Genomic DNA, 17,276 nt, shown 5'->3' with positions numbered 1-17,276 from the left:
CTGGCTGGGGGTAAAGGGTCATCTCAGCAGTACCTCCCAGAAGGAAACCCGGTTTTACATGTTTCTTGGCGCTACCTGGGAGGTCCAACAGAAGATGGGTTGTGTGGGAGTTGAAGCCCTTCTGAGCTTCTGTGCGTGCCCATGGTTGCACCACATATAACACTTAAAGCCCCATTTTGGCAGACAGGGACCTATTGATAAGTAAAGGAATACATGTTGGCAGGTTCTCCAAACATGTTTTGGTGCAATTGATGAGATGCGCTAGTGAAACTCATCACGTGCGCTCAAAAAAAGGAACAGCCCAATTCACAAAGGGCATCTGAAGGAGCGCACATTCAGATCGCCTTTTTTTTTATCCCGTTCCACATTTGCGCAGACCTGGGGACGTTTCTGCCAATTTAAACTTGCCTCGCAAATTCACAAACGGGATGCACGTTTAAGTGAGCAGAAATCACAGTCATCGCACTGAGCCTGGTGTGAGCCGATACAGGGGGAGGAGCAAATCATGACAGGGTCATTTCAGACTCTGTTGTGAATTTGTATTTGAATCTAACGGACGCGATTAAAAAAAACACGGAAATGCTTTCTTTTCCAAGCAATTAAGGCCCTTCTCTGTGAAATGCGCTCCCAGCAATAACGTCTTTGTGCTACTGTCCAACCCCTTCTGAAATGCGCGGGTCACCTCTGAGAGTAGGGTGGCCTGCACGTTTCTCAAAGTCATGCAAATGAAATGAGCCAATTCTCTGCGTTCCTTTCATTTGTGCTACTTTTTGAGAATCTGCCCCATTGTCTTTAGCATCAACACACATACGCTCAAACAATGGATTGAGGGAACTATTTTATTACACAAAGGCTTTATTGTGGTCAACTTTTGTTTAAGCAGAATGCAACTAACACTCTCCAAAGGTTGGTGGCGCCCTATGGGATTCCCAAAGCTTGTTTTCTGCAATTTGCCGGGTTAACAATGGCAGCCCAGGACTGTTGGCCTGGGTTTCCACGAGAGCATATGTAATCATGGTTGGTTAGCACACTTTTGGAGATGGGTAGATGTCCTGGTTCCGATTGATACTTTGGATATCTATTTATGCTGATAAGATACAACCAGAATGGAGGACAATTTCCCTGCAGGTTAAGAAAATATCCAGAAATTCAAGATGCAAACACTTGCAACATTACCATGTACAAAGGACCTACACTACCCCAAGTATGAAACATAACATGGCACCACCGTCCCGTGCCCTAAATGTCATGCTTATGAGGCCTGATTTGTATGCTTGAGATGGGTCTACCTAGAAATATTGCAGTTCTGGTCTGGAATTAAGCTTCAATTAGAAAGTGGGTCTTCCAGACCCATCTAGAAACTCTGGACTCAACTAGAAAGTGGGTCTTCCAGACCTGACATGAAAACATCTGAGATGTCTACTGGGTCTCATGGCTGAGTCAAAAAAGTGATAGATGGGCATTCAAGCTTGCACAGTTTGGTAACATATTGGCTAAATGCCAAATTGCTATCCGCTGGCTATCTGCCAACATCTCTTAGTTATCAGGACGGCTCAAGCATGGAGAGGAAAGAGCAACTATTGAAATTGTAATATACATGTAATGTAAGGATAATAATGATATGGGTGACGGCACACTGACGTGAGGTGACATGTTTAATAACTGCCAGGCTATTATGCAAATCTATGCAAAAAGGTTGAGCATACTCGTCCTTGGTACTTAAGGGGCAAACACCCTGATTTTAGTTGCCAACACCTACCCACGTTGAACTCCTGAATGTAAACCATTATAGATTGAAAAACAGATATTCTGGTCATTGAGTTGGAGGCCTGGCCAGTCACACCAGGGATGCGTTACATCCTCGGGAATCAGTATGATAAAGTCCCTCTACCTTGCAACACATGACGAGAGCATTACATACACATGCACCTCCTCTCATAGCTGTACTGTTTTCATTCATTTTGATTCCTCTTTTTTACCTTTTTGAAATTTGACTCTCTGTGAACAAGGTAGCGATGTTGGTTACATATCGTTGAATGTGGTTTAATGTTGATTGGGGAATCCCAGATGATACACTGCTGATCAGTGACATAACCTAACAAGAAGGGCGCAACTCATTTTATTTGGCTTGTTTATTGAATTGACTAGACACTATTTTTCGCAATTAGATATTACCTAATAAAGAAATGCATTAACAAATAATCCATATGTTTGTTGCTCTTTCAGTGTTCCTCCCTTTTTCTCTGTGTCCCAGACCTCCATGGGTAATTCATTCTGTTTCCATCAACACTTTAGGAAAAGCCATTGGGCCTGGTTTGCAAAAGCGTTTTCCAATGGGACAAACTCCCATTGAAAAACGCTTCGTAAATCAGGCCCATTGTTTCAGCCTGAAGAGTGCTTCAAAGCTTCGGGGGAGATGTTTGCTAAACTCAGGAAATTAAACCAGCCACACGTGGACCTCTGTGGGGGGCTAAAGCAAACTTGTGTGAAGGATCACAGGGCAAGGTCTCAGCTACATCTGGATTGCTGTGGACAATCTATAGGGGACTGTCCATGGGAGAAGACCACATTAGGTATAAATGCTTCTCTCTCTCTCTCTTTCTCTCTCTCTCTCTCTCTCTCTCTGCTTCTCTCTCTTTCTCTCTCTCTCTCTCTCTCCCTCTCTCCATTCCTTCTTAATGTGGCCTTTAAAGCCAGGCTGCAGGCCTTTCATGGCTATTACTTTGGTTTGTAATAATGTTCAATCCGGTAAATAGTCACCTGCTTGTCCTGGGGGCCAAATTCCCTACAGAGGATTTGCCCAGACAAAGCACCTGGCAATCTCTTGTCTGTGTGGCTCTCTGAAGTGACTGGCAGGGAGATAATAATGACTCAGGGCAATACGGGTGCATAAACCTTAATTATATATATATAGCCATGTAGTTATGGTTAAGTTGCTGTTTCCATAGGAAGAACACTTTTTGGGTGGCTTATAACTTCGCTCTCCCTGGACGGATCCTCACCAAACTTTGCAAAAGGTTTGGTGAGGATTCGTCCAGAGGGGGCAAAGTTATAGGGTGGGTCCCAAAACTTTTTTTTTCCCATAGACTGAATGGGAAAAAACTTTGCGCACGGCCACAGGCCAAACCGCTGGACGGATTTATACCAAATTTGCGGCAGGAGCGGGGGCTTGGTCCCGAAAGCGTGCTTTTGCAAATTTCGTGTAAATCCGTCCAGTAGTTTTTTATAAAATGACCAAAACGTAAGGTAAAAAAATTAGTGATATCTGTGTTCGCTTCGCGGACGGACTTCCCTGTTTTCACATTTGTGATGTCATCTTTGATGTCCTGGGTGTTAGTGTTAGCAGTGCACGGTGGCGCGAGTTATGGTTGCTTATGTTACCATAACTGCCGAATTTCAGGGGGTTTTCGGTTTTACTGTGAACCATAACGTCCCTTTAACAAAGTTTTTTCACTGAATATATATATATATATATAATAAGTATGAATATATATGTATATCAAAAAGGAGGGAGTCAGTGCACGTCGAGCAGCAGGGGTTCCAGCTGTTATAGTTCAACCCGCATTGTACATTCCTCGTGACGTCGCTGTAGTCCACGACACGCTCCGGGGCATGGAACGTGAAAAGTGTCGGTATTCTGCTGAGCATCTTTCATAGAAGTACAGATGCTACACTCTCCAAATGGGATAGATCTATGCTTTCTATGGGCGGTTGGGGAGGCATAGAGTGAGACCTCCCTCTTCCTAAAAGAGACAGGGTCCAGGGCACTCCATGTTGAAGAAGCGACTGGTAATGGTACTGACCGACCCTTCCCTTGAAACCACCGGAATAACTGGACGTGTTCGTTCTCGGTGCAGTACCCACTAGGAACTAGGAACTCTTAGCCCCACCCTGCTCCAACTTAGATAACACCAGTGATTACCACAGGCCCTCCCTAGGCTGGGCCAACCCAACAGCTTCGGGGCCTTTCATCTGTAGACTGCCACCTTCCTTCCTAACAGGGGGTAACTACTACACAACAGGGACATGATGTCAGCAATTATCTTTAGAAAGGAAAGAATACAGAGTTTGCTATTGGTTGGCAAACAATGCTGACCCTTCTTTTCAAGTTACAGACTTCTGCAGCCGATTACATGTGCTAAACACATGCAGATGTACACAGCACACTTAGGGGCCTCCCAAAGAGTAGCGACATCTATATCACCTTAAACATCCTGAATAAACCTAGTCACCAGATGTCCCTAGAAAAGGATATTATAATTTGGGTTGAAGAGGTGATTCATTTATGCAATAGACTCTTTTGTGTTTGTGTGAATATTTATATCTCTCCAGTTTTTAAACTCTCTTGTTAACCTCCCACCAAAACCAAAAGGTGATGGATAGAACGTGTTTAATTAATCATGTCAACTGGCAATGCTCTGGCAGTTTTTCAGAACTTTGTTTGTTAGCCCATCAGTTGTAACTAGAGTGGGAGTGGGGTCTTGTCTTCCCCGCACCCTCCTTCCCGCATTCATCCCTTTCCAATAACTACAGAGCCACGGATGGATGTGGCTCCTTTTATTCTCCTTTACATACTGATCTTCCTGAGCTCCACTAGCCCCTCCTCTTCCTCCCTCCAGGCCCCGTGCCCATGTCGTTCCTCTCCCTCTTAAGGTGGTTGCTAGTTTTAAGGAGGACTGACTTTGTTTACTCCGCAACACCTCCCCCGTTTATCATCATTGAGGGGTCTGTGTCAGAGCTTCTTCTTTAGTGCCATTCGATCTCGTCTCCAAACTGCCCCTCTGGTTCGTAGGAGTATTCTCTGCAGTCTCCATCAAGAGGGTCTTCATTCCTTCTGTCTTCCCACCAGTGAGATTCTCCCTTTGCTCTCCCTCTGCCGCTCGGTGGGTCTTTTTTATCCTTTATGGGGAAGAGGACCCCTTCACTGCACACCCGCTCAAAGTGATGGCTTCTCCTACACCTGGCGCATCAGTGCCCTATTGCCGGGCATGATCCACTGTGGGCAAACCGCATCTCAGACTTGTAGCACATACTTTCCTTACCCTCTGGCTGTGGGGTGGGGTGTTGCTGAATTTTCTCAAAACCCAGTTGTTCTCGTGGCCCCTTTCTCTGATGTGTGTATTCGGCCGCTACTTGTCCTCTCTCTGTCGGCTCCTCCAACTCTGATGCGTGGGCGCCCCCCCCTTTCATGCACTCGCTCCTTCTCTTGAACCTCTTCGAGCGAAGAGGCTCCTTCAGGAGATATTTACGAAATATGGGTGAGTTGCATCCTTCTATTACCCAGAGACGTATTGCCTGCTCGTCTGTGAAGTCGCAGTGCACAGTCATCTTTTGTAATCTTATAACGAATTCTCCTATTGTTTCCTGAGGTAACTGTCAGCATTTGTTGAACAGTTATCTTTCAAAATCATTGTTCAGTTAGTGAGCAGTTTCCCATTGAGTGCGGTGATGGCCATCCCGTAGGTCGCTCTCTCTTGTGGTGGGATCGTTTTAAGAATCCCTTTGATCTCTTTCCCTGCAATGTTAATGAATACTCCCAGGAGTGTCGTGGGATCACCCTCTCCCAGTGCTTTCATGTAGTCAGTAAATTCGTCTAGCCACTCTTCCCATTGGGCCCTGGGTCCTGCTGTAGCTGCAGTTGGAATGGCTGTGGTCATCTCAGAAATGCTGCTCTCGTCATACTTTCTGCGCTGCCAATTCTTGCGTTTCCGTTTTCTTCCTCCATTTCGTGCTGTTGGCTGCACCTGGTCTCTGCAGCTCCTACCTGTTGCGCTTCTTTTGGTTCCTGTATGCTCCCTCCCGGGCTCTTCAGTGAGTGTCCTCTCGTGGTGCAACACTCTTTTGCGTTCGTCTTCTAGTGGATGGCTCCCTTTTCCTTTGTTCTTATCACTCCTTCCTTTCCCTGTGGGTGTATCACCCTCCTTTGTACTCACAGGTGGATTTATTCCTTTGCCAGGTGTGCTGGGGTACCTTTACACCATGGGCAGACTGCACTTGCACTTAATTGTGGGCAGATTGCCTCTCAAAGGTGGGTGGGGTGCCCTCTCTACGAGCGGATTGCCCATCCTCTGTGTTGTGGGCGGACTGCCCTTCCATGAAGCTCAGCAGAAAGTACTGTTCCTCCTTCGGCTTTGATGCTGGGAACGGCACTGCTGTTGGAGAATGGCCCTGTCCTCTACCTTCATGGCGCTCTGCAGGTTTCCTTGGGGTGGGTGGATTTCCCTTCCTCTGGTGTTGTCCTCGTGGGCGTAACGGTAATGAGTGTTTGGCAAAGTGCCCTTCGTTAAGCAGCTCTGGCACACTACCCGGTGCTGCTATCTCCTCGTTTGCACGGCTCACCTCCTCCTTTTCCGTGGCTGACACCAGTCCACTGTGTTGGGTGGTCTGTCCCCTCATGTTCCTGGCAGATTGCCCTTATATGCTGCTTTGGCCAGGATCGGCCGTGAGCTGGGCGGACTGCTCTTTCTGGTTTGCTCTTTTTATCCCACCTTGTTGCTGTGGCCGGGAATGGCCGTGAGCAAGGTTGACTGCCCCCTCTGGTTCCGGGCGGATTTCCCTTCCCTGCTGCTGAGGCCGGGATCGGCCGTACTAAACCATGTGGATTGCCCCCTTTCAGCGCCGGGTGAACTGCCTCTTCACGTTCCTGGCGGAGTGCCCTTTACTGCTGCCGCGCCCCGATCAGCCGTCTTAAACTGGGCGGAATGGTACTCCTTCCGTTAAGGGGGGGACTGCCCTTTGTACTATGGGCAGTTTGCCCCGTTCATATTCCTGGAGCCGGGAATGGCGGGCAGACTGCTTTTCCTTTACTCGTTGCTGGTGCAGACGTTCTCCCCTCGTCGTCAGTTGTTGGAACTAGAGCCGGAGCGGGATGCAGTCTTCCCTGCAACCTCCTTCCCGCATACAGCGCCTTCCAATAATTACACAGAGCCATGGATGGATGTAACTCCTTTTATTCTCCTTAACATACTGATCTTCCCAGCCCTCTACTAAACACCTCCTTTTCTTCCTTGCAGCCCCTGTGTCCATGTCCTTCCTCTCCCTCTTAAGGTCGTCCCTGGTTTTAAGGAGGACTGACTTTGTTTACTCCGCAACACCATCTGTGTCATTTTAGAAGGGGTACAGCAATATACAATATCCTTCTGTTTTACCACCAATGGGAGCAGTCCTACCTGAACAGCAAAGCCATTATCCCTGCATAGGGCCTCATCAGTGCGAGGCAGCTTAGTTTCCTATTCCCAGGGAGCACAGGATACATGCCATTTCCCATCACTGGAGGCACATTAAAGACTAAAAGAAAGTTGTTTTTTAGGTGTAGTTTACAAGGCTCCTGATTGATCTCGAGTTGGGTTTTAAGTTTTACAAGTTTTACAATGATTTGAGTTGACAGAGTATGGGTTCAAGCATAGGAGAAACACGTTCAGTTTTGCAGGACTGGTCAAACTCCCCTTAAACATTTGAGGGCCCCATAGCTTTATAGTGAGGGAGCTCAAGCATGCAGATCCTATACATTTCATAAAACAACATAAGTTATCATTGCCATTAAAACATAGCTATTACAATACCTGTGGTATACCAGCCAGTCACATGATTTCTGACAAGTATTTGTTCAGGGGGACCCTGCTTTAGTGACTCCATGTAACCTCCATTCACATGATTTACGTCACTGTGTGGTGGAAGGGCATCATGCTTTGGTAACTCCACGTAACCTCCATTCGCATGATTTACGTCACTGTGTGGTGGAAGGGCATCATGCTTTGGTAACTCCACGTAACCTCCATTCGCATGATTTACGTCACTGTGTGGTGGAAGGGCATCATGCTTTGGTAACTCCACGTAACCTCCATTCGCATGATTTACGTCACTGTGTGGTGGAAGGGCATCATTCTTTGGTGACTCCACGCAACCTCCATTCGCATGATTTACGTCACTGTGTGGTGGAAGGGCATCATTCTTTGGTGACTCCACGTACCCTCCATTTGCATGATTTACGCCACTTTCTGGAAGAAGGGAGTATGACTGTTAAATTCAGTTATGCATTAAAAAGATTACAATAAATGACCAATTTTAAAAGAACATCAATATGTCAAGAAGTGACCACAAGAGGACATGCCAGACACTAGAACACAAACAAATTAATATGTACATATTTGACCCTCCATGACTGGAAAATACAGATAGCGGCACCTCAATGCACCATGCTCCATACACACAAACAGTATCAGTACACTCGAAAAATGTACAAGAGAGGGTCAATTGGGATTGTCAGGAAATTAGCGTTAAGTCACTGCATGCAAGTTTTTGAAGAGTGAACATTAAGAGGCGTGTAGGAAATTGCCAAAATCGTGACGCACACGTGAATTTCTTTCAAGGAAATATACATGAAATTATAACAGGGAGGTACATTTGAAAGAAAATCATACATTGGGCCTCATTACGAGTCTGGCGGTAGCCACGCCTTTAAAACCGGCAGGCTGCCGCCAGACTCGTGGGGATTTACCGGTGCCGGACTTGCCGGAATTACTGGGGCATTACAGCCCCGGTGGCCGGTAAATCCAGCGCCGCCATTACGTTACTCCCATTCCCATGGAGTCCCACAGGACTCCATGGGAATGGGGATCACGGAAACACAGGCACCATGCGGTAATGCTGCCAGTGTTTCCGCATCCATCTGTGGCCGGTGGCGTTACGCCCGCCAGGTCAGACGTGGAGGGTGTGATGCCACAAAGCCACAGAACTCAGAGTTAGCCGGTCCGGAAAACAGTGCCAGTATGGTTTTACCGGCACCGTTAAATCCGGACTGGCTAACTCATAATGAGGCCCATTGTCTGTAGAGTAAGCAATCTATTGTGTTTAGATTGTGAAGATTGCAGTCGAAAAAGTAAAGTTCTAAGAAGAGTGAATACTTTTTTGGTGAAGGATTAGCCCACATTTCTTGTTTTCTTAAAGCAAGAGATCAGTCTGTATGGACTGGGTAGAGGTAGAGGATTGACAGACCCAACCCATGCACGAATGGATCAAAAACCAACTGGCTTCAATGGGATCACGGAGAGGAGAAATTACATTGACTCACATCAATTGACTATGCGCAGTTTGGTACTTAAAGGATAGTTCTGGGACTTTTTTTTTATTGTCCCTACGGTCCGGCCATGTGTTTTTAAGCATAACTCGGTAGATCGTAGAAAACTTTCCTATGGACCTTACCCGACTTTTCGTCCATTAACGCACTCGAAATCAGCCGCCATTTTCTGATAATCCTATCATTTCCCCCCATCGCCCTGGCTCACCTGCTTTTGCGGCACTAAATCAAATCCCCGGCCCCTGAGCCTGACATCAGCAGAAGCGTACCGCCCATTTCCCAACGCCAAAGCACGTTTCGTGTCAACAATCGCTGCGCCTCAGCTAATGAAGTGTCGCCATGGAAATGGCAGGACGCCTCTTTCCTCAATAAGTATAAACACACCGTTTCACAACACACAGCAGCAGATTTTCGATTCCATTACTCTCTCTGTGTTACTTTGAGTATTCTGTGACTCGTTTCTGTGCTCTGGTCAGCTACCTTCGCCGCTTCTAGGCCTTGTGAACACCTGTACCATCTCTGTAAATTATTTTACTTTCTTTACCACACAATGGCTACAATAATGCCGTATATGTACGAGCCCGAGTACACCGAGCAAGAACTACTGGAAAGGCAAGCACGCGAAAACGATGGGGATTCGGACGGCAGTTGGGAGGACCAGTCAACGGATGAAGAGCCTGGACCATGTCGCATGGACGGCGTCTCCACCTGGTGCACGTGCAATCGGTGCGAGCTAATGCCAACTGAGGAGGAGAACTGCTGCTGCCGTGAAAATTCCGGGTGCTTGGCCTACATTTCGGAAGGCGAGCCAAGTCCGCAATGCATCACCGAGCTGCCAGAGTTCAGGGAAGCCTGCCTCTCACGGACCGTGTTGAGGATGATGATGGTGCTTATGCACGAACTTCGCGGCACTGTTCGTCCGCGTAATCCGAGTAACGAGTAAGTATACTCTGGTTTTGATGTCAGTGATGCCACTACTATGTCATGGTCGTCTCCCACATATAAAATGACATCTACATATCATTCGAATGCATGTAAATTGGTTCCATATTGTGCATTTTCTAGATAGAATTTTTTTCAAAGCAGAATGACATTTTTTACCTGAATCGACAGTGATAAGAAAGTTTTGTCATTTTAATACAGTTTGCATCTTTCGTTTTCACAGGTGGTACAGGCTGGTGGCCTATCGTTGCTTCACTTGGTGGCTTCACGGGAGGCTCGGACACCGCGTTCGGAGAGTAATACCTGCCTGTGCGGTACTTGCCATTAGACAACATTTCCCCAGCGACAGTGGACAATACCGCGGATTTTCCCTGGATGTGCTGCAACCGGAACTTTACAATGTGTAATGTTTATTATTTATGTTCAATTGAAATTAAGATCTAAAATAAAACCCAACATATATTTTAACAATGGTTGTTTTGATTTTTTAAATGAATCTAGTGTGTCTCCATTGAATAGTCTTCCTGTGCCTTGTCTTGTCACACCACATGTCTCCGGCCAGCATCCTCCCTCACGCTGGCCGCCCACCTTCAATCCACATAACCGTTGAACCCATATGCAGCAGACATACATATGTTATTTTGCGGGTTGGCATCAAGCCTCCCGGCCTTGCCTCCTCCCCCAAAAATACTTACCACACCACTTTGTTCAAGCGTTGGCAATAAAAGGAAGGCCGTTGGATTTTATTGATACAAAACATGGTTATAGGTAAATAATCAATATGGTTGATCATAATAAATCATCCTTTTGGGCACCGGGTACAGAGATGACCCCCTCTGGCCCGTGCCGCCTTGCCACCACAGGCCAGCCTGCTGCTGACTAACTGCCTAGGCATCCAGGGTCTCCAGGGTGAACTGCACCCATATATTCTCCTGGGAGGGTGAGGTATTTATAAACTCACCCCCCTGCCTTCCACGTACTAGATCCTGCAGCCTGCCTCTTACATGCAGTTAGATGGCCTCTCCTTGGTGAGGCCCTGCGGCAAACGAGTCTTGTCTGCACGACCACCGCCCTAATCCACACCCCCCCCCCCGCCCTATCAAAGGCAGTTCGCACCGGGGTACTTGTGCTGCCAAGTGGAGCTGTCAGGGAGCGATAAAGGCCAAGAGGTGCCAAAGACCATGTACACTTCAAAGTGGTCTATAGAGCATGGGTTGTTGTTCCCATGTCTACCTCCAGACCCCGTGTCTCCTGCCAAGCATCCCCCCTCACGCTGGACGGCCCCCTGCAATCCACATAAGTGTGTCTCCATTCACGAGTCTTCCTGTGTCTTGTCTGCACGACCACCGCCCCAATCCACCCCCCCCGCCCTATCAAAGGCAGTTCGTACCGGGGTACTTGTGCTGCAAAGTGGAGCTGTCAGGGAGCGATAAAGGCCAAGAGGTGCCAAAGACCATGTACACTTCAAAGTGGTCTATAGAGCATGGGTTGTTGTTCCCATGTCTACCTCCAGACCCCGTGTCTCCTGCCAAGCATCCCCCCTCATGCTGGACGGCCCCCTGCAATCCACATAAGTGTGTCTCCATTCACGAGTCTTCCTGTGTCTTGTCTGCACGACCACCGCCCCAATCCACCCCCCCCCCCGCCCTATCAAAGGCAGTTCGCACCGGGGTACTTGTGCTGCCAAGTGGAGCTGTCAGGGAGCGATAAAGGCCAAGAGGTGCCAAAGACCATGTACACTTCAAAGTGGTCTATAGAGCATGGGTTGTTGTTCCCATGTCTACCTCCAGACCCCGTGTCTCCTGCCAAGCATCCCCCTTCACGCTGGACGGCCCCCTGCAAACCGCATAATGCCACGACATATACACGTCATTCATTCACAAACACACCCCTGTTTCGAATTCTTTATAACCCACTTCATATTTCTAATGAGAACTTCATTAGAGCAGTTATCTGCTCTTCGTCTCTGTGAACTTCCGTGACCACTTCGAGGAAACTCGTCAGTTTGCAACCTGTGAACTGCTCCCTGTTCTACGACAAGAAACTACTCTGATCCCTGCATCTAACTGTTTGTTCGTCAAGGTAAGGCCATGTACCATAATCATTTTGCGTCCAATTTCTTTTCGTTCAAGACAGTACATGCAAGTAACTAGTCACATGTTCTGAGTTTAGTCAAATTATCTTTCTATTTTTTTAAAGTTATTCAAATACTTATCCGCATGTGAATAACGTGTATAGTTCCAAGAACCAAAACGAACCTTGCATTTAACCTTTTATGTGTCATTTAATTTTTTAACACATTGGTATTCATAGAGAATTGTTGATCTTTACTTTTCAGAACTTTCCACAATGCCTGCCTGTTCCATTGGCGGTTGCCCTTCGAAGACCCATAATAAATCTGAAGGTACTATAATGCATGTTTTCCCTAAGACAATAGATCAGATAAGAGAATGGGTCCGATATTGCGGATATCCACCGTCTGAGCTTGAAAGTAGAGTCCTAGAAGTCTTTGCGGACAAGAGGGGTGATCGATACCGCATCTGCAGCAGGCACTTTAGCTCAGACATGTACTCCACATCATTGCTAATAAAGAAGAACACACCGCGAGCGAGGCGAAAATTGCTCTCAACCGCTATTCCCACTCTATTCGTCCACATCCCTCCACTGGTGAGTCAAGTTTACGTATTTATCTCTCGGCCTTGCGGTAGTGTGTAGCATTAGCTAACAATAATTTCCCCATTTATGTATCCACTCAATATGAAGGCGGAAGATTCTCCATCCGTGTCGTTATTGCAGTCATCAGCCACTTCAAGCGCCTATCGGGTAATCTTACTTAGCTATTCTGCCACTGACTTGTTTTAGGCATGTAAATCAATAGTTTTAATTTATTGTGTAATTATTTTACCTAATGGTACACCCTTGTACTCGTCCTGTAGTCTTTGTTTTCAGTTATAATTATTGTTATCCAAAATAATGCAAGTACTGTCTTTCAGGGAGATGCTGAGGAGTCCAACGCATTGACGACAACCGTTGATGTCACTCAGATGCTCGAGGTACGTTTCCGGACAGTTCCATCGATGGAGATCATCAGATCTTGCATTCTTGTAGCGTGATTGATACACACAATGTTTCTTTCGTTTTTAGCCATTGATATGTCCTTCTGTCGTCGCCCTCCTATGTGTCTTCTTTTTTCAATATTGTGTTCAACAGCTTGCAGAAGTGTGCACCGCAGTTACATCGTCCCTTGATGTTCTTATGCATTTCGAGGTATGGATACTGAGGCCCTCATTACGACCCTGGCGGAGATCCATGGTGCAATTTGCACCATGGACCATGGCGCAGAGCTGCCAACTCCGCCATGGGGGTTGGCGGACTTACCGCCCCATTACGACCTTGGCGGGGCGGTAAGTCCCCAATCCCCATTTACCCTTCCCCATTCCCATTTTTGCCCCATAGGGTATAATGGGAGTGGGGAAGGCGTTAATTACGCCACCGTAGAATACGGTGGCGTAATTAACGAGGGGTCCCGTAGCGCCATGGATTTTTCCGCCCGGAAAATCCGGGCGTAAAAATCACCATGGCGCTACGGAAAGTCCTAATCTGGCGGAGAGGTACGCCATGCATTACGCTGGCGTAAACCCCTCTCCGCCAGGGTCGTAATGAGGGCCTGACAGTTCGATCAAGCGAAATCATATGACGTGATTACATCCGCTATACTTCCTTCTTTATAAACGCAAGTACTATGTTTCAGGGAGATGACGGAGCTTCTTCTACAAGAACATCACCCCTAGTAGTTGATGCAGATCTCTGGGTGGTGACACTTCCAACGATCGAGCAAATCGAATCATATTTACATATCCATTATTTATTTTAGACAACTGATCATTTGTGCAGGTCTATTTAGATGAGCCGTTGACGCCTGCACAAAGTTTATGTTCTTTTTAACAAAATAGAAAACCATACTAATGCAATTACTGTGTTTCAGTGAAGCATCATCTTCAATAATATCATCAATGGAAGTCTATGAGGAGCCCGAGGTATGGATCTTGACAGTTCCATCTAACTAGATCAACAATGCGTGAATAATTGTCATTTGAATGTTCTACACAAAGCGTTCATTCGTGTTTTGCTATTGAGATGTACGTGGGTATTGGTCCCCAAGTACATTTTGTGTTTTCGATATTATTATACATACTAATGAAAGTTCTATGTTTCAGGGAGTCGATGGAGCGTCAGTGCGTGATGGATGTGCTTATCATGAAAATATAGTCGTTGCAGCGCAAGAGGAAGTGGAGACATGGACACACGAGTCGGAGCAACAGCGTCCTGATGTTGAAGTTCGAGGCAAGAAAGTTTCAAAGAAAAGAAAGCAAAAGAAGGTTAGTGTCCTGGTCACTATATTATGTTGTTTTTCACTGTTAATAGTTCAATACTGTAAGTTGTGTTTAAACTGAACATCCCTTTTCCAATCTGTCCTCTAGTTGCGAGTGGGTGTACGAACTAGATCTACACAGACAGTGAAGCGAACGAGAGATGTTGCTTGTCAAACCTTTTGGCAGGGACTTGAGACTGGAGATGCATCGTGCCAATGGGAAGAATATGAAGTGATTGACAACGGAGCTATACCACATCCAGCCATTGATAGTGAATGTCCTCCTGGTAGTTCGGAGGCAGTCGGAGATCAATTCACAGAATCCACACCCGCAAAAACTAAGACCGCGAGAAAGTTGAAGAAATTGTTTTATTCACCCATCGCTGGAGAAGGAATAGATGTTGCAATGGAAGAGAATGAAGTGGACGACAATGAAACACCATCAATATCACTGAACATAGCGGAAGACGATATCAGAGATTCTACCTTTCATGTGAGTGACATGTCCTCAACGTTACAGGCCGAACCAGCTGGGATGCAGAGTGACAGTATAAGGAAAGAGGCCAAATTCATTGTATTCGATAGTTGTTTGATTGATATTATTATTCGGATGAAATGTGGGCATTCGGTTGGTGGGGAAGTATGTGGGGAGCCATTGATTAATGTGACTCGTGCAATTTGAGGCACTAACCTTAAAATACATGCCACCTGTACAAAATATCATCCTTTCTCATGGTCTGCACAACCCATGCTGGGGCAACTGCCAGCAGGCAATCTACTTTGTGCAGCGGCTGCACTTTTTAGTGGTTCAAGTTTTAAAAAGTTAGAGTCTTTCTTTCAGTTTGTGGGAATCCATTTCATTGCGAAAACTCAGTTCTACAAATACCAAACCGATTATCTATTTCCAGCCATTAGCGAAGCTTGGAGAATGGAAAAAATGTCTATTGATAGTACATTCGCGGGCAAACGGTTCAGGCTAGCCGGTGATGGACAGTGCGACAGCCCAGGATTTTCAGCCAAGTACTGCACCTACCACTTTCAGGACATGGAAAGTAAGAAAATTGTGAGGTCGGTGGTCGTGCAGGTGTCACAAAGTACATCCTCAGTGGCCATGGAGAAAGTTGGCTTTGTAGCATCATTGCAAGAACTACAATCGCGGGGAATGGTGATCGACCTGATAGCCATGGACAGACACGTTTCAATTGCCAAGACAATGAGAGAAGAGTACAAAAATATAAATCACCAATTTGACGTTTGGCATCTTGCAAAAACAATCAATAAAAAAATGTCGGCTGCAGGTAAAAAAAAAGATATGCAAGGTATTTCACAGTGGTCCAAGTCAATCAGCAACCATCTTTGGTGGAGCTCAAAAACATGTGGAGGGTCGTTGGAAATTCTACTGGAAAAATGGCGGTCAGTAATGCTACACTGTAGCAACGTTCACCGCTGGACCACAAACCAACATTTCCACAATTGTGAACATGGCCATTTGTCCACAGAGGAGGCACGGAAGAAGAAGTGGTTGATTCCTTCATCACCCACTCACAAAGCCATTGAAAAGATTGTATTTGATAAAACTATAACAAGAGATTTGAGGGGACTCACGGAATTCTGCCACACAGGAGATTTGGAGGTGTTCCACAATATGTGCCTAAAGTACAGGCCAAAACTATTGCATTTTGGCATGGAGGGCATGATAAATCGGACTCTTCTAGCGGTCTTGGCACATAACCATAATGTTGGCCGTCAACAAAGTAGGACGACCGGAACTTTAGGGACGCTTCGCTACAATAAGGCCTTCACTAAAAGAAGTAAACAATGGGTGATCAAACCAGTGTTTCAGGATATGCAATATGAGTTTATTGAGAGACTTATTGTTGATGTCCTAGATAGGCACATACATGGAGTTGTGAACGACCCTGTGCAGGGGACAACTGCATTGCCAACCAACATTGCCTCTGTTCCATGTCCACCTAAAGAAGAGCTCATTGAGAAATACACATCACGGTTTAAATGATTGTAATTTGATTGTCTGTTCTCTCGAGTCTCCTCATGTCGCAGGCCCATTGAATATGTGTATCTATGTAATGTGTAAATAAAAGTGATTGCTCAGTGTACATGCAATGTGTCTCTCCACCGTTTCCCCTACCTTCCCCGTGCAGTTGTGCGAACCACCTGGGTGTCACCTGTGACTTTGCTCTGGAGTCTCCTCATGTTGCAGGCCCATTGAATATGTGTAACTATGTATTGTGTAAATAAAAGTGATTGCTCAATGTACATGCAATGTGTCTATCCAACCTTGTTCATTTGCGCATTAAATTAAACCAAACAGTAATATAAATCATTTTTCAAAAAATATAGAATGTCTCCGTATTTATGGTTCTCTGGGGCTGCAAATGCACGCAGACAAAATGCAAAGATGGAGTGTAAATTTCAAGTCCTGTGAGATGGCCTTACACTGAATGTAGCTAACTAGGAATGTGTGCTCGTTCAAAGTGAAGGTCAGCTGCTTTGATTTTTTGCTCGGGTGCCGGAATGGCCCACGACTCAGTATAAGGTTCTATTGTTATTTGACCTTGACAGGCCAGGACCATCCCGAAAGACTTCTTTTTGGGGGTGTGGGGCAATAACGTAAGAAACGATAATTAATATAATTTCAGAAACGAAAGCCATTTAATGTTCGTTCATTAGAAGAAATAACGTCGGCATAGAAGGAGTGGTATTTCGGGGCTGCCCTACGCACAGACACAATGGAAAATGCAAATATAATGTAAGTAACTCTTTAGATGAGTTTATACCGCAATTTAATTACTATACAGTAGCTTTAAAGACGGGTTAAGTTGTACTTGTTCGTTCTATGTGGCATATTGTTTTGTACCGCGCACT

The 17,276-nt window shown here is 46.0% G+C and overlaps 1 protein-coding gene across 1 annotated transcript in view; it reads right to left on the bottom strand.

Moving 5' to 3' along the window:
• Positions 1-17,276, bottom strand: part of LOC138515593 (uncharacterized) — a 522,837-nt gene that overhangs the window by 88,441 nt on the left and 417,120 nt on the right. The window contains exon 13 of the mRNA XM_069630332.1: positions 7,563-7,997. Within this exon, the coding sequence (XP_069486433.1) occupies positions 7,563-7,997 (435 nt within the window). The remainder of the gene's footprint in view (positions 1-7,562; positions 7,998-17,276) is intronic.

The sequence above is a fragment of the Ambystoma mexicanum genome, chromosome 6q (genome assembly GCF_040938575.1).
Source record: "Ambystoma mexicanum isolate Mex_15411 chromosome 6q, UKY_AmexF1_1, whole genome shotgun sequence".
In the NCBI taxonomy this organism is placed as follows: domain Eukaryota; kingdom Metazoa; phylum Chordata; class Amphibia; order Caudata; family Ambystomatidae; genus Ambystoma; species Ambystoma mexicanum.
This window is presented reverse-complemented; position numbering and strand designations above follow the sequence as displayed.